Source organism: Ascidiella aspersa, chromosome 8 (assembly GCF_963924565.1).
Source record: "Ascidiella aspersa chromosome 8, kaAscAspe10.2, whole genome shotgun sequence".
In the NCBI taxonomy this organism is placed as follows: domain Eukaryota; kingdom Metazoa; phylum Chordata; class Ascidiacea; order Phlebobranchia; family Ascidiidae; genus Ascidiella; species Ascidiella aspersa.
This window is the reverse complement of record NC_139454.1, coordinates 23,286,293-23,311,180: the sequence shown is the minus strand read 5'-3', so window position 1 is coordinate 23,311,180 and position 24,888 is coordinate 23,286,293. Positions and strand designations below refer to the sequence as shown.

The 24,888-nt window shown below is 37.7% G+C and overlaps 1 protein-coding gene across 1 annotated transcript; it reads left to right on the top strand.

Annotated features, from left to right (window-relative positions):
• The first annotated feature begins 87 nt into the window (after nucleotides 1-87).
• On the top strand, nucleotides 88-22,986 carry LOC146136934 (glutamate receptor 2-like). Its single transcript, XM_083396291.1, has 20 exons — nucleotides 88-228; nucleotides 809-950; nucleotides 2,004-2,186; nucleotides 3,826-3,940; nucleotides 6,780-6,907; nucleotides 8,034-8,212; nucleotides 9,132-9,185; nucleotides 10,506-10,652; nucleotides 11,229-11,405; nucleotides 13,389-13,613; nucleotides 14,495-14,701; nucleotides 15,466-15,602; nucleotides 16,801-16,913; nucleotides 17,731-17,865; nucleotides 18,387-18,574; nucleotides 19,483-19,593; nucleotides 20,564-20,700; nucleotides 21,478-21,592; nucleotides 22,273-22,435; nucleotides 22,931-22,986. The coding sequence occupies exons 1-20, from the start codon at nucleotides 88-90 to the stop codon at nucleotides 22,984-22,986; spliced, it is 2,853 nt and encodes a 950-aa protein (XP_083252417.1).
• The last annotated feature ends 1,902 nt before the right edge of the window (nucleotides 22,987-24,888 follow it).

Genomic DNA, 24,888 nt, shown 5'->3' with positions numbered 1-24,888 from the left:
TAACCTTCGGATTAATACTATAGCACCGAGTATGGTTCCAATCCGGTACAATCGGACATTGCTATTCAGAGCGGGCTTAATTGTGCTATGATCATTGATCAAGTGGCTGAAGTTCCCTCCATGGCGTCTACATCGACCTCAAAATCCCAAGGGAAGGAAATTAAACTGCGCGCAAGATCACCAGCAAAACCAACTTCGCCCATCGATCTCAAAGCTGAAATGACAGAGGCGCAAAAGCAGGAATTGCTACAATTGTCCCTGGAGAGTCGTCTTTGATTGGCGCTTTTTATCCGCTTTGTCGTCGGCAAGAGTTTCGAGTTATCAGCGGGAATTATTTCCCCTGCCTAGGGACTATTGATCCGGCCGTTTATTGCACGCGGTGAGGCTGACTTGTCGCGACCAGCATTGTTTGCAAACAGTAGGGCATTGTTGTTCTTGTTTGTTGACTTAGGTGTACATCAGTGGTCGACAACCGGTGACTCTGAACTCATTTTATACGACTTTTGTATTTTATCGGCGTTTTTTGTAACGAAACTGCTTGCAATTAGTTTCTTATTTGGTTAAGTAGCAAATTTGACTTATTTGGTGATTTTGTAGGCCGTAGATCAAATCTATACTTTACTGTAGTTACACAACGACTTCCCAGCAATTAGATATTAAAAGACGTTTATGCAGCTTACTCGTTATTCTTGGTGTGGAAAATTAACATAACTCTAGCTGAGCAAAGGTATATGTTTAAGTGTTAAAGAAACGGAAGAATATTTATCTATGCTCATTGTTTATGGTAAGGCGTTTTTTCTATGTACAGAACGTTTGTGCTGTAAAAAGTGATAATAAGCCAATGAAGATGCTTTTCCAAATTATTCTTGTTTCGAGTCTAAGTTGGCTGGTGGGCGGGGCCCTGACCGACTACAACGCCCCTTTTCAAACCTCAGTCACTGTTCCAGTCGGTAAGTATAACGTTGAGAGAAGATAGTTTGTTTCATGCTGAAGTTGCCCAAAAATGCTTACCGCAAAAGTGAAACCAAAATATATAGCTTCCTGCAATAATGACTGGAGGTCGTGAGTTCGAACCTCACTTCAGGCTAGTTGTTTTTCTAGCCTGGCCTTGCTTGCATTACAACCTGATCAGACTGACTGGTTTCGGTAAGCCTCTATAAAGGCATGTTGTGTAATATATATAAGGGTGCCGTTATTGTTGACCAGTTCGACTCGAGAAGGGTTTGATCACACAATACACATTGTATTATTTATGTTTCAGCTGCTTCCTGCAATAAATGTCGATTCGAACTTCGAAAATCGAAGAAACAAAATCTTCATCACCTTAAATGTGTAATTACTAAGACACTTTTATCTTTTAAGAGCTTTTATGATACTTTTTAGGCTGTTTTTGATTATTATACTTCTATGTTCTTTAGAGAAAATGTATATTGTACACCTGGTGCACAATGAAACTACCTGTTCTTCTTTATACAAAAGCCTGGAGTCAACTCGAGTACAAACTATGTATTAAGTCAGTGGTCGACAAACTTTTTTGACATGGCCCCAAGTACTCTTTTTAGTGCTATAAGGCCCACTACGTAAAACCACTACGAAACAGTTGCGGATTCAGGATATTAGATTTTAAAGTGAAATATAATACGGCGCCTTGGTGCCCAAAACACTGCAATAACATAAAAATGTACGCGCGAAGGGCGATTTTTTTTTTAATTAAATACAGTTTAATTTGGCAAAAATATAGTTCGACGGGGTCCCAGGACCACATTTGGCACGCGGGCCTTTCCAAGCTGAGCCAAATTAAAAAATTCCACGCCATACCAACTTAAAATATAGTGCAACTACCACGCGGCCCACAACTATATTTTACTAATCTATTCAAAAGTAACTCGCGGCCCACTAAAAATGACTCTGCGGCCCACATTTGGGACGCGGCCCACAGTTTGCCGACCACTGTATTAAGTGCTTACAAATAAAATAACATTACAACATTGTTTTATCAACAGGAACGGTTCTCCCTCGTTCAATGAGAGACGCCGACGCCCTGCTCAAGCTCGCCATCAAGCGGAACAACGCCTTCTCTGCCCCCCTGTCGTCCGAATGGGGGGGTCTGGTCGAGCCCTCCCTTCGTTTCCAAGTGTTCCTGCAAAACGCGCCCACCAACGACAGCTTTTTGCTCGCCCAAGAGTGTGAGTAATGTTGCTTTTACCGTTGGAGCACGTTTTTGCCCGGGAATTGTATTTTTTTCCTTTTTCAAATCGTGGTCCTTTTGTACTGACATATCACGATAAAGTTACCTCAGAAAGAACTTATAAGGCTGTGGCTCAGATGTGCATTAACTAATCAAATTTAGTATCAACGATCGCTATTGCCTGTAAAATACGTTGGGCAAGAGTCTGTAAACTTTAACAATAAAAATAATAATATCGATATTGTTTCAAAGTGTTTGATTTTTCTTCTAACCGTTGAGCACGTTTTTGGCCGGGAATTGTCTTTTTTGCCTTTTTTTAAATCGTGGTCTTTGGTCGAGAAATATTTCACGAATTTAATTAAACCTTCTGTGCCGAACTAGTGCAGTTGCCCGCGGAAATAGCCGTTAAAATGGACCTTCTCAAATTTGTGCTAAAATGTATATATCTCAAAGTTAAGTTGGGATAAAGTGTGGATTGTAGCTTGTTTTGACTTCGCTTTAAATTTGTGTTTTGTTAAATGAGCCAATCCCAAGGATTGTCTTTAAGAGGGGGTAAATGTCACAAATTCAATTATTGTAAACTTTTTGTGCCGAACTGATGCGTTTGGCCGCGGAAACTGCCGTTCGAGTCGGCTACCCACCGACTTGGTTTTCCTAGGGAAATAGGACTTTGTGTGAATTTCGCAGCCTCGGTTTTCTCAGCGCTGCGTGATATCTTTGTGTGCCATTTCGTTTTGGATTGCGTTGTGTTGCATCGCCATTCGTCGGGTGGATACCGACAGAATCGGACGCATTTTGAGCACGGTTTGCAATCTTGTGGTTAGAGACAAGCTGTAGCCTTATGCGAGCACTTGGTGTGCATGGGTTTGGTTTATACTGATTATTATCGTTCTGGTCAATAAACGTCTTGCTCGAGAACGTAAAGTCATTCCTTATCCTTGGCAGCTATACTTTCAGGATTGTGTCCCGATCTAGTCTGCAAAAAATATCATGATAAAGTTACCTCAAAAGAACTTATAAGGCCAAGCTGTTGCTCGCCTGTGCATTATCTAATCAAATTTAGCATTAACGATACATAATGCCTGTTTAACACGTTGGACAAGAGTCTGTGAACTTTGTCGATTAGGGAAGAAATACCAGTAATATCCCTAGTCTAGTCTGTAGGCAGGGCTGTTAAAACGTTTGTCAATTTTACCAAGACCATATGACACCAAGTTGGTTGCTATAATTTTAAGCCATAAAGCAAATATGATTAAACTTCTTGCATAGAGGTTCTAAAACTAAATTTATCGCGCTACCTAACTCCCTTTGGCATTTTAATCTTTTCAGCTTTATTTTTTCAGACTACAAGGCCTTTTATAAATGGCCACTGAACAGAAAAAAATATACCCTAAAAATGATACCCTCACGATTACAATTAAATGACAACACCTCCTAGAAAATAAAACCGTTTTTTGATTAATTTTTTTAGACGAAAATAATGTCATTGTTTGCATAATATTCTTTGTAATTGTTGTTCTACCAAAGTGTTACGAATATCTATTTTTGATTGTCTAATGACTGACTTTGATTATGTACCAGAAAGCTTAAAATACTGGCCGTTGTTAAACTCACCAAACATACTGTTCATATTTCAGTCTGCAATCACGTAACCCACAGAGCCCATTCGATCATTGGAACTCTGGATTCAACCACAGTGTCTACAATGGCGTCTTACTCGAAAGCTTTCCAAATTCCATGGCTGTCACCAAGGTAAGCTGTAATTTAGTGTGGTAAAGAAGTCATTTTGAAACGACATAAGTCCCATTAAAGTCATTTGCAAAAAGTAACAAGTCAGGTCCAGGTAAAGTCATTTTTAGAGCAAGTTAACTTAAAGTCTAGTCATTGACATTATTATAATACAATAAACTATTAATACGAAAAAAAAATTAGCAGCTGTATTTTAAAGACTAATGGTTAAAATCAATTTTCACAAGCTGGCTTACAAAGTTAATGGAGTGCTACAAAACCCATTAGATATGGTTTAGTCAGATGCGTGGTTAACTCAGTTGGCGATACAAAAAACTTGGTATATTACATGGCAACAAAACAACTAGTGTTTTCCGATAGTTGCTTTATATCTGTTCCGATACTGTTATTTAGGAGGAAAGAGCGCAAACCGATATAATACCAAGTGACGTCATTATAGTGCTTAAAGAGGCAAAATACATGAAATTGAAATGTTACAGACAACTTTGTGAGATTATTTACCTACTGTTTAATGTTTTACCTTTAAGGTTGAAATCGCTGCCTTAGATCACAAATCATGTCTGAAATATCTATGTTTATTTGGTTTTGGATCGTTACCGATACCACCCCACTATCGGATGAGTACCGATACTCCCACTTGGCATCGGCTCCGATCCGACATTATCGTACATCCCTACAACTAACCCGGTTAATAAGCGCTAAGATTTGACCAAAAAAGGCTCAAAAACACTGTTTACACATTGCCCAGTTGTAACTTTCAACAGTGAATTACCGATTTGTTGTTAACTCAAATTATTTATTTTTTTTTTAACCAGCTGAGACACTCTAGGAAGTAAGGAATCTCCCGCAGACAATAAAATGTAAAAGAAAGATTCTTGTTTTCGTATCAGATGATCTAAGACTGTTTATGAAAACAGATAAAATCATATGTTTTATCTGTTTTCATAAACAGTCTTAGATCATGTAAAACCAGGTTTTAAAAATTGCCGCGTAAACCGTGGCTGAGAATAAAGAGCTTAAAAAAATCGATTTTCGTTCGATGCTAACCTTGTTAGTCTTGCAAATCAAAGGCAAGCGGCAATTTACTGAGGCCTGACTGGCAAGGTGACTAGAGCCCAAGCTCGTTCATCAATTTGGCACAGAGAACGTACCGTGACGTGGCATGCCATGACGTCATATGATTGTTTGTGTAAGCGTATTAAGTAGGGCGATTACTTTTTTACTTGCCAAAAAAAGTCAAAATTTTGTCAAAATTTACACGTTTGGTCAAAATTTGTCAAATTTGTGTTAAGTCAAAATCGAATAAAAATGCACTTAAATCGTTTACAAAACTAAATAAAACTTTTGTTTGTTAGCTTTTTAAAATTGGCCGTGTAGTTTTTTAAAAAATTATCGTTCTATTTTAAAAAAATTAGTTTGATTTATTTTCATAGTCATTTTAACCGTATTATATCTTTGTTAGACCAATATACGGTATAAAAAACGGTTGATTAACGACGTCTAGGTTATTTAAATCAATGTATTTCAGGTCAAAATTTTGTCAAAATAAATTATTTTTAGGTCAAAATTTGTCAAATTTTTAATTTTTTTGGTCAAAATTTCTTAATTTCTAGGTCCAAAAATAATCACCTTAATCATAAGGTTTCTAAGCCTCTGTGGTTTAGGACTATAAATTTAAAACAGGGACTGACACTAATAATTCAAAATTAACTTATTAAAGAACACACGGGTATTGACAAATCAAAAGGGGGCGTGAGGTATTGTCGAACGTTTGAATTGAGGAAAAACTTCGATATTTTTAACTTCAACCTATTTTGGAACAGAATAATGTTCCCACAATTTAAAACAAAACAATTGCCCGGACATATGTTACCTTATTACAACGAATCGATTTATTTCATCCTCGATACGACTTTAAAGAAACAAAGCTTTTAAATGAATAAACCAATATGCTTACGTGAAAATACAAGTTATGTTGGCTTCACGACCATATACAATTTTGTAGATCATAGGTGAATTTAGAAATTATGGAATTTAAATTGGACCCATGATAGTCAATTTAAGATTTAAGGTAAAAAGAAAGAAATTATACGCAAAAACGCTGTCATTCTTTTTTTAAACATTAGTAGTCTATATTACCCTAAATACATAACTGAGGTACACATGCTACTGCGCTGTTTAGGTTTGTGTAACGAAAGCAAAATATTTGGTGGCGTAAGGCTCAGCCAAGTCGATGGAAATCAGTTTAAAAAATCTGGAACGCAAATCACAAAGGGCCAGCTAAAAGCTTTACGGTGTTGGGGCAGTTTTCTATTGAGATTTTCCCTTCAATGGAGATACACGTATGTGTGTCATTGACAAACGAGTTTAATGATTATTGGGAATGTTTATAATATATCTTTACTTTTAACAAGTGTTGTAAAAATGACTTGAATTTCGTGCAATTTACTGTTTGTAAATTACTTGACTTAAGTATTTTAGGCAAATTACTTAGCATACCGTGAGTTTTTCGCACAAACGTCATGTCTTGGACGTATTTCAATAAATTTCCACAATTTTTCCTTGGAAACAGATTGCTCGCCATACGTTATGTTTTTGTTGTATATGCAATTAAAATATCGCTTGGGATTTACAGTTAATTTTGATGCAAATGACTTGACTTGAACTTGACTGACTATGACAATGACTTGGACATGACAAAGTATTTTTCTCAAATGACTTGGACTGGGACTTGACTGAGTTGGTTTCTTAAATTACTTAACTTGGACATAATGTAATTTGTAAATAACTTGACTTCTTTGTGTTATGTATAGTCACTGTTATACAACTTTTACAAACCCAGTCACACCACACCTGACATCGAGTCGGACTACTTGATCAGCCTTCATCCGCGACTTGAAAAGTTCTTCCTATGTCTCATAAGGACAATCCGCTTCACAAAGATCACCTACATCTACGACGGGCAGGAAGGTTTGAACTAAAGATTGTCCGGACCTTTAATTTACATCAGGGGTCGGAAACCTTTTTAGCTAAGGGAGCCATATAAGCCAAATATTTTTAGTTGGATTTCCACGAGAGCCATATAACACTTTTTTAACGTCTAGTTATAGGTTCAACATACATCTAGTTATAGCAGCGTTTCTCAACCGGTGCGCCGCGGCGCACTGGTGCGCCTTGGAAGGCTGCTAGGTGCGCCGCGAGCAAAAGGAAAAACCATGTCGAAATAAGTCCAAAATTAATCGGAATAAGACTTTAATGGACAAAATAACGTTTTAAGTCTCAAAGGCTGGAAGTCCCTTGATATGCAACTATAAAACCTATATAATAAAAAATACTGGCAATTTAAAATCGGTACACCTCAAAAATTTCGCGCTCGCTTCGCTCGTAAGGTGCACCGCCACATTTTCATACGTCTCTAGGTAAAAAAGGTTAAGAAACAAAAGTAAAAAAGGTTAAGAAACACTGAGTTATAGGTTAGGTTGGCAAAAACTAGTAAATTGAGCAGGGCTGTTTTATTTTGTTTTCATTTAAAGGACAGAACATGCTATGCACCAAAAGCGAACTAGCTAAGTTTGCGCAACTTTTATTACGAACTTTCGTTGAAAGAATAGGGCCTTTTGGATATTAAAAAATCCCTTTAAACGGGATAACAGTCTTGAAAAACAAATAGGATTCGCGGGAATCGCCTAAAATTTGCTAATATGTGTGTTAAAAAAGGAAAGATACAGTAAAGCTATATAGGAAAGCGGCCGTGGCCGAGTGCTGTTTTATTTGAGATCATGCTGAGAAATGAGAGCTTAGATTTTTCTGCAACAAGATTATTTCACCAAAAGAGCCATGTGACGTCATAAAAAGAGACATATATGGCTCGCGAGCCATAGGTTTCCGACCGTTGCTTTACATTTATCCCGATGCCGATACCCGATGTTTTGGGCACATGTTATAGGGATTCGTTATGATACGAAAAGACGCCCTGTTGTATTCAAACAAGCAAATAGAAATACTTGCAACTAGGAATGTTTTTGCGATACTTGTACCACTGGTCAGGAACCCCTGACTTAAGTCATTTAAACACTTCCAATCTGTCCACCCACAGTCCACCTTCCGGTCAAGGCGCTTCTCAGTTTCGCCGCAAAACACAAAATGGAGGTGCGCGTTCTCGATGTGGGGGGAAACCCCAACGTGCTGCCCGTGCTTAAGGACATCGCGTGTCGCGCCGACTACCAGCTCATCTATGACGTCACAAAGGAACGCTCGCTGCAGATCATGCGACAGGTGACGATGTATGTGTGTGGGTGGGCGATACCGATACTATTAGCCGGTATTTAGGCAAAAGTAGCGCGATTCAGTTATTGATGCGGTACCAAATGACGTCATTGATTCGGTACAAAATGACGTCATTGATTCGGTACAAAATTACGTCATTGATTCGCTACCAAATGACGTCATTGCTATCGTCCAAAAAGCAAAATCGAATTGAAGTGTGGCAACTTAATCCTTTCCAAGTTGTTAAGCCGCAAAATATTATAACGGCTGGAAATCTTAGTTTTTTTCAATTAAAATGCCGTTTAATTGGTAAAAAATCAGTTAGATTGCAAACTAAAGCTTAAAATGAGACATTAAATTCTTGTCGAAAATAGATTGTTAATGATTATATGCGCCGAATGGGCAAAATGTTGACCTATGGTATTCTCTTATCATTTCATTATCGTCGGCTTTTAAATCCTGAAACATCCTGATCGACTTTTCTTTTTAAAATTAAAGTACAAAACGCAGTCTTCAAATGAATTTCATTTTCCTAATTCTATTTTAAAGCCGTAAAAATCGCTGATCAGTCATCATGAAGGCTAACCGAGGCAAGAAAAAAAAAAAAAAAAAAAAAAAAAAAATTCTCTTCATTCATTTGAAGAGTGCATTTTGTACTCTAATATTAAAAAGAAAATCGTCTGGTACTTTGAAAATTAAACACAAGGAAAGTATGTCATCGCGGCACACTGGTTAGGTATCACTGCTCTAAGCGATTCTAAAAAACAACTTAAGGCGCAATATTGGCGTCCATAAAAGAAAATCGATTTATTTGGGATTGGCTTCATTCAAAATCGACTTTGCGGTGCGTTTAATAGAGTCGGTCAGCCGATATCCCGCCACGTTCGACAAGCCTATTTATTTTAATTGAAGCTGTTTTCCTTCGCAGATCTACGCCATTGGAATGATGTCGTACGAGTATTTGCACGTCTTTACCAGCGTGGTGAGTTCAAATCGATTGGTTGGTCGATGAGCTCAATTACAAAAGCCCTTCTTCCAGTATTGTAATGACTTACGTCAATCAATTGACTTAAGTCACTGTTTTTAAATGACTTGACTTTGATTTAGGTAATTTAGGCAAAATAAATTGAGTTGACCTAAGTCTTTCGGATAAATGACTTGAGTTAAGTCTTTGGGAAAACTGACTTGGTTTAGAGTGAAGTGTTTCCATCAAGTGTATTTTTGTTACAATATAGAGCTATTTATTCCATTTTTTGCAAGAAAAACAATCTGCTATATGTTGCGCCATTCTTATGTTTTAGTTCAGTTATTGCACTTGCACATAATCCTACGAGTTTAAAAACACATCTGTATTTGCACGTTTTTACCAGCGTTGTGAGTTTACATCGATTGGCTGGTCGATGGGCTCAATTACAAAAGCCCTTTTGTCAATAAGTTTCGCTGGTTTTCATCGATTGTTGGAAAGGCGTTGTTACCACGTACCACAATTGTTACTGTTTATAATTTTGAGTATAACTGACTACATACTTTGGCCAATTTGATTTTTCTGACAAAGAACTTGATTCGGAAATTGGCTTGATCTAGTTATGACTTGTATGTCCACTTGTTATTTATTTAAAAATCTTGACTTGGACATAGGTTATTTTACAACTGACCTGACTTTTACAAATGACCTGATATCAAGTCTTTTAAAATGACTTGTTCACTAAGATGCTAACCAATATTTATAATATTAAGGACAGCTCTGTGGCCCTATATGAAGAAGCCCAAGCGAATACACTAACTCAGAGAATAAACTAACCTTATGTCGATTTTCTTTTTAAGTAAACACTATTAAATTAACAGAAGCACTGTTACCAAAAAACGCAAATTCGGGACTTTACAAAAAAACTTATAATAAATATTTTTTGGTACGGCGATGTAAATGATGGGAAAATTTATTTTATAAAACGTTACTATGCTTGACACTTATTGCCGTCAACACATGGTTATTGCCGTCAACACATGGTTATTGCCGTCAACACATGGTTAGCGTTAGGGTGATGCTGGGTGATGTATTACTATTAAGATCCACCCTCACCCAAACGCTAACCAGCACCCTAACCCAAATAATGTGCGTTGTGGTATGCGGTATTGTTTTTTTGCATAACTTTCTACGTGCAAAAGTGAAGGAGCGCCGTAATATTTTACATACATCAGTTACCGATACATACATAAGCCACCACAAAAATGAGCCAGATTGTCATACGTTGTTTTTAACCGTGCTAAAAAGTAACTTAAAAAATGCTGCCACTACATACAGGGTCTTATTGAAGAGGACATATCACGGTTTGCCAGCGGATCAGCAAAACTCTACTTTATCAGCATCGTCAACTGGGAAAGTCCCACTGTCGCGAGCGCTCGACGAGAAATGAAAACAAACTCGAGGGGAGCGAAAGTTGAAATAACTGTAAGCCCTTTGACTTTTGTTCGGAAAAGAAAAACTTCGGTTGATTAGTTTAACCTATAGCCATAGAACTTTTAACAAGTGTAGGTCCAGTAACTTTTGTTGAAAATCAAGTATTGCCAAAGTATATGCTTAAAGAACTGGAAAAAACTGTCCTGTATCCAGTTTCTACAGTCTTTAAAGTTATGCTAAAAAGGATAAAAATTAGCATACACATATTTACCGTTCACATTCTTATTAGAAAACTTAAAATGAAAATATAAATATAATTGATTGCAATTTAAATGAAATGGATCAAATGTGATTCTAGTTTAAATTCGAGTTGAAAAACGACTTTTTAAAAATTCGGTAAGATCTAATTTGAGAAAACTAAAACTGATTTAATTTTAATTCTAATCTAATTTGGAAAACTGAAATGCTCTTACTTCTAATTCTAATCTAATTTCAAAAAAGCTAAAATTTATTTAGTTGTCCCAGTTTTAAGTCTAATAAACTTTAACTTTGAAATCAACTATTACAAAGTATTAAAGAACTACTGTATAAACAGTTGTCCTAAAGGAATTGATTTTGTGATTTCAGGATGAGGGCCTTCTTGTCTACGACGCTTTCACAGCAATGGCGGTTGGCATGAAGTCAATTGCCAGGAAGAATGCTGTGTTCAACGTGGACCAGATGGGCATTGACACTGTCAACTGCCACCAAATCCCGATCGTGCCATTGCCAACAGGGCTCTTGATCAGTCAGGCCATCAAATCTGTAAGCGCGTAAATTAAAGTAGTTTTACTAAACCCAAGAGTCGTGTACATTTCAACAGGAGGGCATGGCCACCGTACACTAAATCGAAACTAAACAAACTGCCATTGCGTTCAGGTCGCTTATAGATTTATTAAACATTCGAAAAATTCAGCATAACTCCGCTTTCAATAAAACAACTTACAGCAATATTTATTTAAGACTTGTAAATTGCGGCAAGAATCAGTCAGGCCATTAAATCTGTAAGCGCGTGTGCATAAAATTAAAGTAGTGTTTCTAAAACCCAAGAGTCTCCAGTCAAAATTATTTCCCGTTTAATTTGGTTGGGTCACATTGTTAGATTTTTTTAGATTTGTTTTGAGCAAGATATATCAAATCTTTAAGTGCATGTGCTTAAATTTAAAGTAGTGTTATTAAACCCAGGAGCCGTGTACATTTTCACAGGAGGACATGACCAGTTGACCACCCTACTGTCATAACTCCACTAAATCGTAACTAAACAAAGTGCCAATACATTTTAAAGTGCACACTGTCAGGTCGCTTATAAATTTATTCCACATTCGCAAAATTCAGCGTAGCTCCGCTTTCAATAAAACAACTCACAGCAATATTTTTTTAATAATTGAGTAAATTGCGGCAGGAATACGAAGATGATTCATATTGATTAAATACGGATTTATGATTGCTGTTGTCTTATTTGTGTTTTGTTCAACCTTACAAAAAATTAAAGGGAATTAATTCATGAAAGATTCGCTGGTGTAAATATCTAGGTTGCCGTGATAAAAGGTTGAGACACATTGTTTTAAAGCAGTGGTTCTTACTCTTTTTTCTTTGGTAATTGTCCTGTGCGTTCCTCCTCATAGGTATTAAATGATTATCATATCAAAAGCAATGTTTTTTTTCGATTATATATCGGTGAGACAACATGAAAATACAAAAGTTGACTCTCAATCGCGTGAAGCGAAAAAAAAATATTTATTTGGTTTGAATTATGTGAACTTTAACATAGGAGACCTTATGCGTTGGGCAAACAAGAAATAACTCGTGCGCGAAATATTGGCTTTCATCTCACTGATTTCGACAAACATGTTGTGATGGCATTGAAGCCACAGTTGTCAAGCTGCATGGACGCCACGTAAAAATGTCGCCCAAAACGCAACAATTAAACATTGCGTCTATCGTTTTTCAAAAGGTGTGATGATACACAGTGCAATGGCTATACTGCAAATAACATTAGAAATTCGCGTGAAATAATTTCTGCTGCGCTAATCAATTGTATAACACGAATGACATGACAAAAAATTCGCAGTTTTGTTTTGTATTATAGTATTATAAAAAGATAAATATTGAGAAAATTCGTGCACTCCGGTTAAGGACCCCTGCTTTGAAGTATTGTTAGCCCATCATCTTTAGATCAGAGACTCTATCCCGATCCCAACCTAGTATCGGACGAGTACCGATATTACCACTTGGTATCGGGTATCGGCTCCGATACGATATTATCGGACGAGTACCGATACTACCACTTGGTATCGGGTATCGGCTCCGATCCGATATTATCGGACAAGTACCGATACTATCGCTTGGTATCGGAGAACGGCAATGATACCAACCTTGTTTTTGGGGGCACTGATCCGATATTTTTCGACATGTACCGATATTACCACTTGGTATCGGATATCGGATCCCGGATCCCAGGTTTTTTTTTGAGGTTTGGTTTGGGTGACCGCTAAGTAGTTTTAAGAGACCGCAAGTGTTTCATTTAAATACCAAAAAGTTGCAAGTCCAAAATTTGGGAAACCGCTGGAGAAATGACCGAAACGGTCCCCCAAAACACCTTAAAAAAACACTGTCGGATCCGATCCGATATTAACGGACAAGTACCGATACTGCTACTTGGTATCGGCACCGATTCGATATTATCGGACATCCCCACAAACCCCAAACGCATTAGTTTGGAATCGCAACTCGGTAATTTTCGTTTAGGTGAGTTTCACCGGGCTGACGGGCAACGTCGAGTTCGACTCGACCGGCAAGCGAGTAAACTACGAGGTGAGTTTGTACTCGGGCGAGAGATCCGGAGTGGCTCGTATCGGAACTTGGACGGATCGAGTCGGCGAGTTCGGGCAACTCGTCATCAACGGAACCATTCCGAGAGTAAACGTGCTTGAGATTATTCGCAACCAAACCCTGATCGTCACGACTATTCTGGTGAGAATATTACACAACATTCGATGCACTATAGTACACCGAAAGCCATTGAAGACTCACCGAATCTGTTGATCAATGATGCAAGCAGGGCAGACTAAAAAATCAACTAGCCTGCAGTGAGGTTCGAACTCACGACCTCCGGTCAAGCCGGGAACCGTCGCTTCATTACACTATATTCGCGAATTACCAGTCGTTTTTACCTCTTTTTTTAACTGTTTTCAATTTTTGCTGTTTGACTGCGCATCAGGGGCGGATCCAGGAATTTTGCTTGGGGGGGGCTTTGATATATTTTTTTCAGAGATGACGTCACAAAGTTACCCCAAAATGTGATGTCATAAAATAACCCTATAAACACTACACAAGTCGTTTATTTTGTTTTAGTTTTAGATTGGACAGGAGTTAAATACGGTTTTTGGGAAAACTATGTCCACGTGTCCGAGTCAAACCATTCGTAAATATTACTAAAAACTAAATTTTAAACTTATACAGTAAGTTTGGTCGTTTCATTTCGATCACTATTTAAAACATCAAAAACTAAACAAATATCAAGCAAACATTTCGTACATCAACTCTTTGATTTAAAAAATGTGTTTAATTAGGGCAATTAAATTTAAGTCAGGTACTTAGATCAAGTCTAGTAATTTGAAAACAGTGACTTAAATCGACTTAAATTAGGCATTTGTCTTTATTCATTACAACATTCAGAATTCTGTACAATTTGTAAAAGTTGACGCGAAAAAAACAAGTTTGTGCATCACTAAATGAAGCATTTATCTATTCAAAAAACCCCATCTTATTAAGAAACAAAGACCCCCATTTTAGTTGTAAGAAAATTAAAAAAAAAATCAACAATCAATTTTGGTTGATCATTTTTGCTTCAGGAAGAGCCGTACGTCACACTCAAATCAAACTGGAGGGAAATGCAGGGAAACGAGAGATTCGAAGGTTACTGCGTCGATCTGCTAAAGGAAATAACAACCTTGGCTCCATTCCAGTACCAGATAAAGCCGGTCGAGGATGGTCAGTACGGCTCGCGAAACGACAGGGACGGAACTTGGAATGGAATGATCGGGGAAGTGAAATACCAGGTGCTTGGATTAGGGGCAGATCTTGAGTTTTTCTTTGGGGAGGCATGGTCATTTATTTCCGAGTCCAGACTCCGGCTCAGACTCTAAAGCCTGCATTCCGCTAAAATTTACGTTAAAATTTGTTTATTTTAAGAGTAGAACACTTCACATTGTCATGAATATGGTTTTATCAAATTGATAAGTTAATTGGTAATAATTTTCATAATATTATGTCAAAATTTTATGTTGCGTTAGAAAATCGACTTGCTTGGAATTTTCTAAATTTTCAATTAGAAATTGACCTTTCAAAGTAGAAAACTCTATGTGAACGGACGAGTACCGATACTACCAGAGTATCGGACGAATACCGATACCACCAGGGTATCGGAAGAGTACTGATACCACCAGAGTATCGGACGAGTACCGATACTACCAAAAATCGTACAAGTACCGATACTACCAGAGTATCGGACGAATACCGATACCACCAGAGTATCGGAAGAGTACTGATACTACCAAAATTCGGACAAGTACCGATACCACCAGAGTATCGGACGAGTGCCGATACCACCAAAAATCGTACAAGTACCGATACCACCAGAGTATCGAACGAGTACCGATACCACCAGAGTATCGGACAAGTACCGATACTACTAAAGTATAAGATGAGTAATAAGAACGTCAGAGTATCGGACGAGTACCGATACTATCACTTAGCATCGGGTATCAGCCCCGATCCGCTATTATACGACACTTTTATACTCAAATATATTTTCTTCGAACAGAAAGCTCACTTGGCCGTGGCGCCTCTCACGATAACATCGGCTCGTGAAGCTGTGGTCGACTTCACGAAGCCTTTCATGTCGCTCGGGATCAGCATCATGATCAAGAAACCACAGAAACAGACGCCGAACATTTTCAGGTAAAGTCGCGATATTTAAGGCAGTTTTTACCATTATTGTAAACACAAGTCATTTGCAAAATACCTTAAGTTCAAGCCAAGTCATCAAGTCAAGTCCCATTCCAAGTCAGTATTTGGCAATTCCACATGACAAATTAGGAATTAAATTCATGCGGTTCCCCTTGAAAATTGTTTCATAATAAATTTAACATTCAAAAGCAGCTAAATATTTCCAAAACAAAGCGCCAAACTACGTTTCTGCGGCAATTTTGCTGAGTCAATCGTCCTTTTTCTTGTGTTTTGACGCATTCTCTCGCGCGTGCGTCTCGTTATAGCGAGTTGTTGGCGAGGACCGTTCGTAATACCAAATCCGTTTTCCAGATTCTCGCTCACTCATCCCTCGCTAAAACGAGCTCGTTAACTTAGCGAGCGAGAAACTGTTCACGATGCCGCCCCTGGACTCTTAGGCGTATACAAAATTTTTCTTCATGACACTGTTATAGCAATTCCAATCCAAGACACAGCATTATCGTTAAAACTACAAAGCAATACCTCTAAGTCAAGTCATTTGTCTACATGAGTCAAGTTATTTGACAGTGACTTAAGGCAAGTCATTTACATAAGTCATTAGAACACTGGTATTTAAGAAAGCTATTTGAGGAGCTAATTACCAGCAATAACTAGTTTTTCAATAAGACTTGACCATCGCTGTTAAAACTATTTTTTTATACTTCACACATATTATTCTGAGTATACGAAACTTTAAAAGTAATATATAATTTGAAGTACACCGAAAAGCCATCGCAGACTCGCCGAATCTGTCGATCAATGATACAAGCAGAGCAGGCTAGAAAAACAACTGGCCTGCAGTGAGGTTCGAACTCACGACCTCCGGTCAAGCCGGGACCGTCGCTTTACCAACTGAGCTATGCAGGCTCAGAGAGGAGCGAGTCGAGAAACAACCATGCGCCAATACTTGCACATTTTGTTAGTACAAGCAACTTCACACTGGGGGATCATCAGTCCGTATCAATCAATGAAAGACACACACAAACTTCCGAGGGGCTAGATCACAGATGTTATTAAACACATATGTTTGTGTGTGTCTTTCATTAATTTTAAGTAGAGTTTTATTTAACATAACAGCTACATAATTATATAAAACTTGATTTCGAGTAGCATTTTAGTGAAAAAAATTTTCCTTTTCGTTTTCCTTTAGCTTTTTGGAACCTCTGTCCAACGAGATTTGGATCTGCATTGCTTTTGCTTACACTGGAGTCAGCGTTGTTCTCTATCTCGTGTCACGATTAAGTCCCTACGAGTGGCATAAGGGTAAGGGAAATAAACGTTTTCACTTACTACGCTAAATCGAGTATCATCACACATTACAACGTATTACTTAAACTATAAATCAAGGCTTAGGTGTCGTAGTCCGACTGGGAGGAGATTACGTAAAACTACTCTTATGAGATCTATTCGAACATATTTCTCTTGTGTGGCGTTGCATAACGACAACGAAACTGCGTGTTTGTTTTATAAAATTATTTTTATTTCTTAACAGAAACTAAAAAGTTGGTATTAATCCTAGATTGATCACTTTTATGGGAATCCAACCGTAAAAAAACATTTTAAACAAAATTCGACTGATCTGTCTCACTACAACACTTTTTGGTCAGCACCGATACAGCCCTTTAGTTAGCTATACCATCTTTTAAAATACAATAAAATGAATGTTTGGCTATCACGCGACCCACATCTACACGATAAATTTAAACTATTGAAAATATCTACAAGGCCCACAGTTTGACGACCACTGAGTTCGATTCATTCTAAGGCCAAAGTGGTCCGCCTTTCTAAATTGTCGGCCATCTTAAAACAATAACACAAACGCAATAAAAGTGTTTGTTGTGCAAAACGTGAGATAAATTTTAATGAAAAAAACTTAATTTAATGCCAAGTTATTTGACAAATGACTTAAGTCAAGTGAAGTCATTTGGGTCAAAGGACTTGGGTCAAGTTAGTCATTTGATAATCGTGACTTAAGTGCACTTAATTCAGGTCAATGACTTAAGTCATTACAACACTGGTATGTGGGGTATAGGCTTCCATTCAAAATACTGTTTGATGTGTTTACGTGAAAACTTTGCAGGCGCCTTGACAAGCAACATAACACAAGAAGAAGAGGCTGATTCTGTGACCGATTTCGGTATCATGAACAGCTTTTGGTTCTCACTTGGCGCCTTCGTACAACAAGGATGCGATATCTCGCCCAAGTCATTTTCAGGTGGGCCTACATTAAGACGCATGCGGCTCTTAACTTGTACTTGATTTTGTGGATGTGCTTATCTCCGATATCAATTTCCAAATAAAAATATTGTATATAAACTGTTGCTACCAGGCATGGTAATATAAATCAAAAACAGCTCCTCTGGTAATTGTAATTGTTAACAAAATTGTATGTTTAGTGATTTAAGCTTTTAAAATGCATCGTCTTTAGAACAAAGCTGTCTGAAACGAAACAAGTCGATAAAGAACGTCTCGGATTTGTATTTATTGTTAACAAAATGTAAATATATTGGCGGCTCGATATCAATATAATACATTAGGTGATAATATTGTTTCCAAAATGTTTTTACTACTTGGAAATGTGCAATTTTCGGAACATAATTTTAATAATGGAAGATATTAAAAATGACTTCTAAGCATCCCAATTAAAAAAAATCGAAAAATTGTAAAAAAAAAAATTAAAAAAATATTTTAAAAAAAACTTAAAAATAATGTTAAAAATCCTTCTATTTATTCCAGGAAGGATAGTTGGAGGAGTGTGGTGGTTCTTTACTCTGATCATCATCTCTTCCTACACAGCAAACCTAGCAGCTTTCCTCACAGTGGACAGGATGGTATCACCCATATCAGGAGCTGAGGACCTCGCCAAGCAGAACATCATCAAGTACGGGACGCTGCGGTCCGGATCCACCTCCAACTTCTTCAAGGTATTGTAGAGGGCATGATTTATTACCAACTAATTGCTTTTGTACTTACCGTACGTTTTGTGATGTCTCTGCTTATGTGACAGAATTATTGCCTATGTCGAATCAACACTAACTCGCAAGTGTGACATGCTAAATGGCTTGTTCCGCCATTATCTCTCTGCGGTCAGCATTTGGATTTTCTGTACTTAAGACCGCAATCCGCTTGAAAACCAACGTCTTCTCAGCTATCGACTTGTACTGCTAACAGCGTTGATATTTGCAAGTGGCATCTACTGTATGCTAACTTGTTTCGCCAATTTATAGTTTCAAACTGGTGTTCGTTCATCGACTAATACAATTCTAATAACTTGAACGTCTTGTGGCTGGCTCGCGAGTTAGATACGCACCTTAAAGTTGGAGTCAGGACTAAAGCGTCAATTAGAACGCCCTTCCGCTGAATAAAACTGCTATAAGTTTCAACAAATAAACTCGTGCCCCACAGTATCATCAATGATGTAAAGCAGGGGTCACAAACTTTTTTCATAAAGGACCGAATAACTGTAAGGTCTGACCATCGCGGGCCGCTTTCAACAAACATTTTAACTGTTCGTTATGTCCATTAAGGAAATGTGCCACGGGCCGGATTTTTAAGTAAAAATAATTCCTAAGTTTTATCACGACAAAACAACATGTAACTGCGGCTTTGATATTCTTACGACTAGAAGTAGGTAGCATCAACAGTATTTCATGTTATAAATGAACAAAGAGTTACTCGAAACGTTCAAAATTATACCTCCTTCTATATGGGCTTTGATATTCCTACGTCGTCTTACTACAACCTCCAACCATTATGCATTAAACTACTGTAATTTTTTAAAGCCGCATTATTACCAATGTTTAAACCTTGTAAACTGCCTTCTATCCTTCAGCAATCGCCCCTGCCAACATACGAGAAGATGTGGGGATTCATGAACTCACAAGATCCCACCGTGTTCGTCAGTTCAAGCAAGGCTGGGATCGAAAGAGTTCGCAAAAGTAACGTAAGTGTGTGGCTTCAAAACGACTTATAGCCTTCTTAACTGGGGAGATCTACAGTGGGGCACCAGATCACCAGTGTTGTAATGACTTAAGTCACTGACTTGAATTAAGTGCACTTAAGTCACTGTTTTAAAATGACTTGACTAAAGTCTTTTGACCAGAATGACTTGACTTGGACTTGAGTCATTCTGTCAAACTTCTTGGGATTAAGTTAAGTGTTTTTTTATTAAAATGTATCCCAAGTTTTGCACACTAAACAATTTATTGCTGCATATTTTCTTTGTGTAAATTTTTAGTTAAATTGTTGCTCATTATCGGACGAGTTTACCGATTTTAATGGTTTAACAGTTTACTTTTATGACAATAACATGACTTGAAATTGACTTGCTCTCGTAATGACTTGACTGGGACTTGACTTGGGAAACCGATGACTTGGACTGGGAATTGACTTGTTATTGACTTGGACTTAAGTTATTTTTCAAATGACTTGACTTGGACTTAAGTCATTTCAAAATTACTTGTTTACAACACTGCAGATCACCACCTCCTCCAGAAAAGTATATTTTTGCCGAATTTTACAATGTAAATGCATTTTGGGGTGCACGTTACTTTAATGTAGCTTGGTAATGAATTGCAAAGCCAAAAATGTCGAGTAGAGCGATATTAACTTGTTTAGGACGTTTCGATACGAACTTGCATCTTCTCCAGTTAATGTGACTGAAAAGTAAATCAAAGAATTACTTATAAAAGGCGGGATGCAATTGTTATTATTCTGAATTTCTATAGTCGGGGCATTAATTAGCATCTTCGGGTATTGAACAGATACAGCAGTGTTGATAAAGTAAAGAAACCTTTTCATAAGTGATGCTTTGATTTACTTCTCAGTCACATTTACTGAAAAATACACCCCATATTGATTTGAGCATTTACAGCTTTGAACGTATAGATAAATAACCCGTTTGTGAAACGCAGGGAAAGTATGCTTTCCTTATGGAATCGACTCTGAACGATTACATCGAGCAACGTGAACCTTGCGATACGATGAAGGTGGGGCCCAACATCGACGCCAAGGGATATGGGATCGCCCTCGCCAAAGGATCTCCGCTTTAGTAAGGACCTTTTAATTTTACGCTCTTGTTTGTTAGTCACTCTTTTCCCCAGGTGTATTTCTATTTAACTATACTGGTGGTGCACTGAGGCATTCGTTACATTTCATGAACTGTTTTATCAGGCTTATTGTCTTCATACTTATATGTCGTCAAAGGAACGCCTCTTAAGCAAAGCGATTATATTTTTGATTTTAATGCAATATTTTTTCCAGGCAACCTGTCTTTTTATCGGCGGTGACTTGCGAAAATGGGATATTTGTTCTTATAGCAGCACCTTTGAAAGGGTGACATCTGACATGTATTGACTGTAATAAACATGTGACAAATATAAATAAATGACTAACAGTTTTTAATGTTATGTTAATATTTATATGAATTTTCGTTGGGGCACAACTACAATCAGTAAGAGGAAGCTACAAAAATAGCGTGTGGTGGGGTTAGAACGGACGACCAATGCCGTACCTTAATGTTTATAAAATGTCTTAGCACATTTTTATAAAATCGTTTTAGCCCAAAATAGTCATACGCTTCATCGCACCCTCCAAAATGAATCTTTTTTTAAATAAAACGAGAAAAAAGCGTACTTTTTTTGTATTGTAGTTTTTCTACTAAAAGTAATACCCTTCTAACCTAAAAGTATTTGCTGTTCTACTGATTCCTTTTTTATGATGTCACCCCAAAACCAAAATCCTATATTCGCGCTTGTCAATAACCAACCAAAGCAAGGTTGCATATTGCACTCTGTAATAAAACTGCTTTTGGCGTAAATGTTCGCAGCGATACGGTGAACCTTGCGATCCTGACGTTACGTGAGCAAGGCAAGCTACAGAAGATGAAGAATCGCTGGTGGTACGATAAGAGCGAGTGTGGGGCACATGGAAGTGCTCCCCCGGTGGGTTGGAAGCTTAGTATATTAAAATTAGAGTCAAACGTGTAGCCATTGCAAGCTAACTGTGACCATCAGTCTTACATTCAATAGACAGCCACTTGCATAAATGTTCACCCTTTTATAGATGAAAGTAATTGGTAAAAAAAGCTTGCTTCCCCAATAAGTTGCTTCTTGTGCTTCCACTAACAAATCTAAATCATCAAACTCTATGACACTTGCACTTTTAAATGTTACCAATGTTGATTTTACCATAGCGATGACGTCATTATATCCAGGGTCGCGCAAAATAATGGGTATCGGTATTGGAATAAACTATTAAGTTTTGGAAACCCTAATTTCGCCTCGGCATCCAATTTCATGGATATATCCCCTTTCATAGATGAAAGTATTTGGTAAATTAAATTTTTGAAAGTATTTCAAAGTTAAAAGCAGCCATATTTTAGTTTGACCAACGTTGGGGTTCGTTTAAGGTCTGTACGTCTTTCTTAGACAAATAAGCCTTAATTAAAATATTTTCTAAGTGCTCTGCGTGTTGGCAATCATAATGTAGTGTAAATGTAATTGCACTTTGCAGAGTTTGTGAGTTGTAATATGGTTCACACTTAATATTAATTAAAGTTGAAATAACTGATTTGAACAACCGAAAGTTCAATAGTTTCATCACATAAACCTTGTGTTTCCAGGCCAAAACGCCAGCCTTGATGCTGAGTAACGTAGCCGGTGTGTTCTACATCCTGATTGTTGGAATGATCCTGGCCGTTCTATTCTCCATTGTCGAATATTGTTACGTGGCAATCACAGCCAGAATAGCCAAGAAGGCGGGCGCGGACGCGAAAAGGCGAGATTGTAAGTAACTTCCAAAGATAAAACTGAAAATAAAACATTTTACAGTTGCTGTATTGCGCTTTAGTTTTGGGTTTGGGTGGGTAAAGTACAATATTTCCGATATTGATTACCCCATTATTATTTCCCCCTTAATTTTAATTTGACAAATCGTTTCGTTGCTATACCTTTCGTTGCGCTAAAAAAGTGGCAGGATTCTAGACCAGCGCCCAATTTTCTTTTTTTTATCTTTGGCAAAAGGCAGGAGATTTACTAGTTATGAGAAGTAGCCTACCACTTTTTTATCACTTGATAACTTTGATTGGCGACATAACGTACAAAGCAAGGCGAAAAAACGAAAACAAGCGGGGAAAAAAGAAATCAAAGAACAACATCAAAAAAGTTCACGCAATTGCTTGGTATGCTTATCTAAACTCTAAACGCGATCCACTGACGCTAAACTACTTTTTTTTAAATAATTTCTTTTTTCTTTTTTTTTTAACTACTTTCTTTTCTCAGCTCAACGACTGTCAGGAACGCTTAGCGGACGACAAGCGACCGATCTTCCAAGATAATTTATCCGCACGATGACGTCGTTTAGCCACATAAGGCAGCTTTTGGCTGCATTCAAAAAACAAGATTAGCGGACAGTGCTGACATTAATTATTACCACTTAGTTAACTATTTGATTACAATAATATTGCTTATAAATATGTTAAACCATGCAAGCAAGCCGCTAAGAACACACACCAATTGTATTTTTTTGCATATTTTATATTTCCATTGATATATTTTCCTTTACTGTTTTCACTTTAATCGTTTATCGTTTACTTTACGTTAAATAAAACTGTGATGTTTTACTGTGAAAAAAAAAATCAAGAGAAAAATCTTATATTGAAAAAGAGTAGTTAGGTGGCTGTATATAAAGACAAATTGTTTTTCAATCCTTTACATGCTATTGCACAACCGTGCGTCATCAGGTCAAAGTAGAATTAATGCATATAGTGCCACCTGATTACCCCATTAAAACAGCATTCGCAAGCGTAATAACAATAAGTATTAAGTAACCCCATGCTTATAGAGTGATGTTTTGATATACGGACAGAGCAACGGTTAAGTTTTTTTTTAATGACCAGAATGTGATGTATATAAACAGGTTATTTCATGAGTTTTACAAAACTATTTTTTTGAATGAATATGTTGTTATTCGAAACGTCCAAAATGATACCTACTTCTGTATGGGCTTTGATATTCTTATTACGTTTTAATATGCAACATAGTTTTAAATCTTTTTGTCGCATCATAATTGCTTTTTGGTTTAACTGATATAAAATAGAAACGCGTTTAACCTAAAAACAGAAAAAAAGGTAGTTTTGGGACAACCTTTAATCAGTTGGTTGTACATTCTGTATAGCTTCACCAATGTTCAGAGAAGAGGGTATGTCAATAAGGCAACTGAACTGATTTAGCTGTAGTATAACAGTTTTGTAAATTCCAGCTAAACAGTCGTGCTAAACGAATTACTCATCACACAAAACCTTCACAAGTGTGTATAGACAGGCATCAGTCGAGCGTGTTTTTGTTTCCGTATCACAGCGTAGACATCAGCGATGCCTATAATCGTCAACAAAAGGCGCGCGTTAAGTGATCTGCTTGGGAAACAGCAACACAGCAAAGGGCGTGGTAACATGGCCTGTCGTCCCTCCCTAACCAGGCCTAACTAGTTAACGAATAAACAACGAACAACAGGCTGTTAACAGGCCGAATTCCAGTCCTCTGCCCGCCCATGCTGTACCGCTTTCACTGAGTCGGATGCGATTACAGGCGAATCACAGCAAGGCGCCTTTATCTAGAGTTGTCATCGGGCTAATATCGTCTTCCATTTGTCTTTTGTGCGAAGCGCTCAATTAACCGGGGACTTTCGACATGTGATATGCGCACGATGCTTTCTCCCGTCCACCGGCACTGTTCATGTCGTTCTGGCAGTTTGCGCGCTTAAGCCAAAACGTCGAGTTTTCACTGTTTTTATCGTAAGCCGACACGCCGACACCACAACACGGGAAATGTGCCGAGCTTTTTTTAGTGTATTCCAGGGGTTGCCAACACGTCGATCGCCACATTTCACCTGGTCGATCGCGGCGAATATGTGTTACGTCATTACAGTAGCGGTCGCACACAAGCGGAACATTAAAATGACAAAATTGTCTGGACATGCCTAATAAAGCGTTTTTGTTTGACGTTTTTTTTTTCAAATTTTTTTTTCAAATCTTGGAATGCAATTACCGCTCAAAATGGTAAAAAACTTTCTTGTGACTTTTTTTACCGAACCAGTCGACGCAATCAAACACAACACACCTGGTTTCCTGGTGTATTCCAACCGGCGTGGCTGAAGTAGCAAAACAACAAAATGTCAATTTAACTGGTAATACAGACCTGGGCAAACTATATCCGGTCCGCGGCTTATTTTCAATAAAATT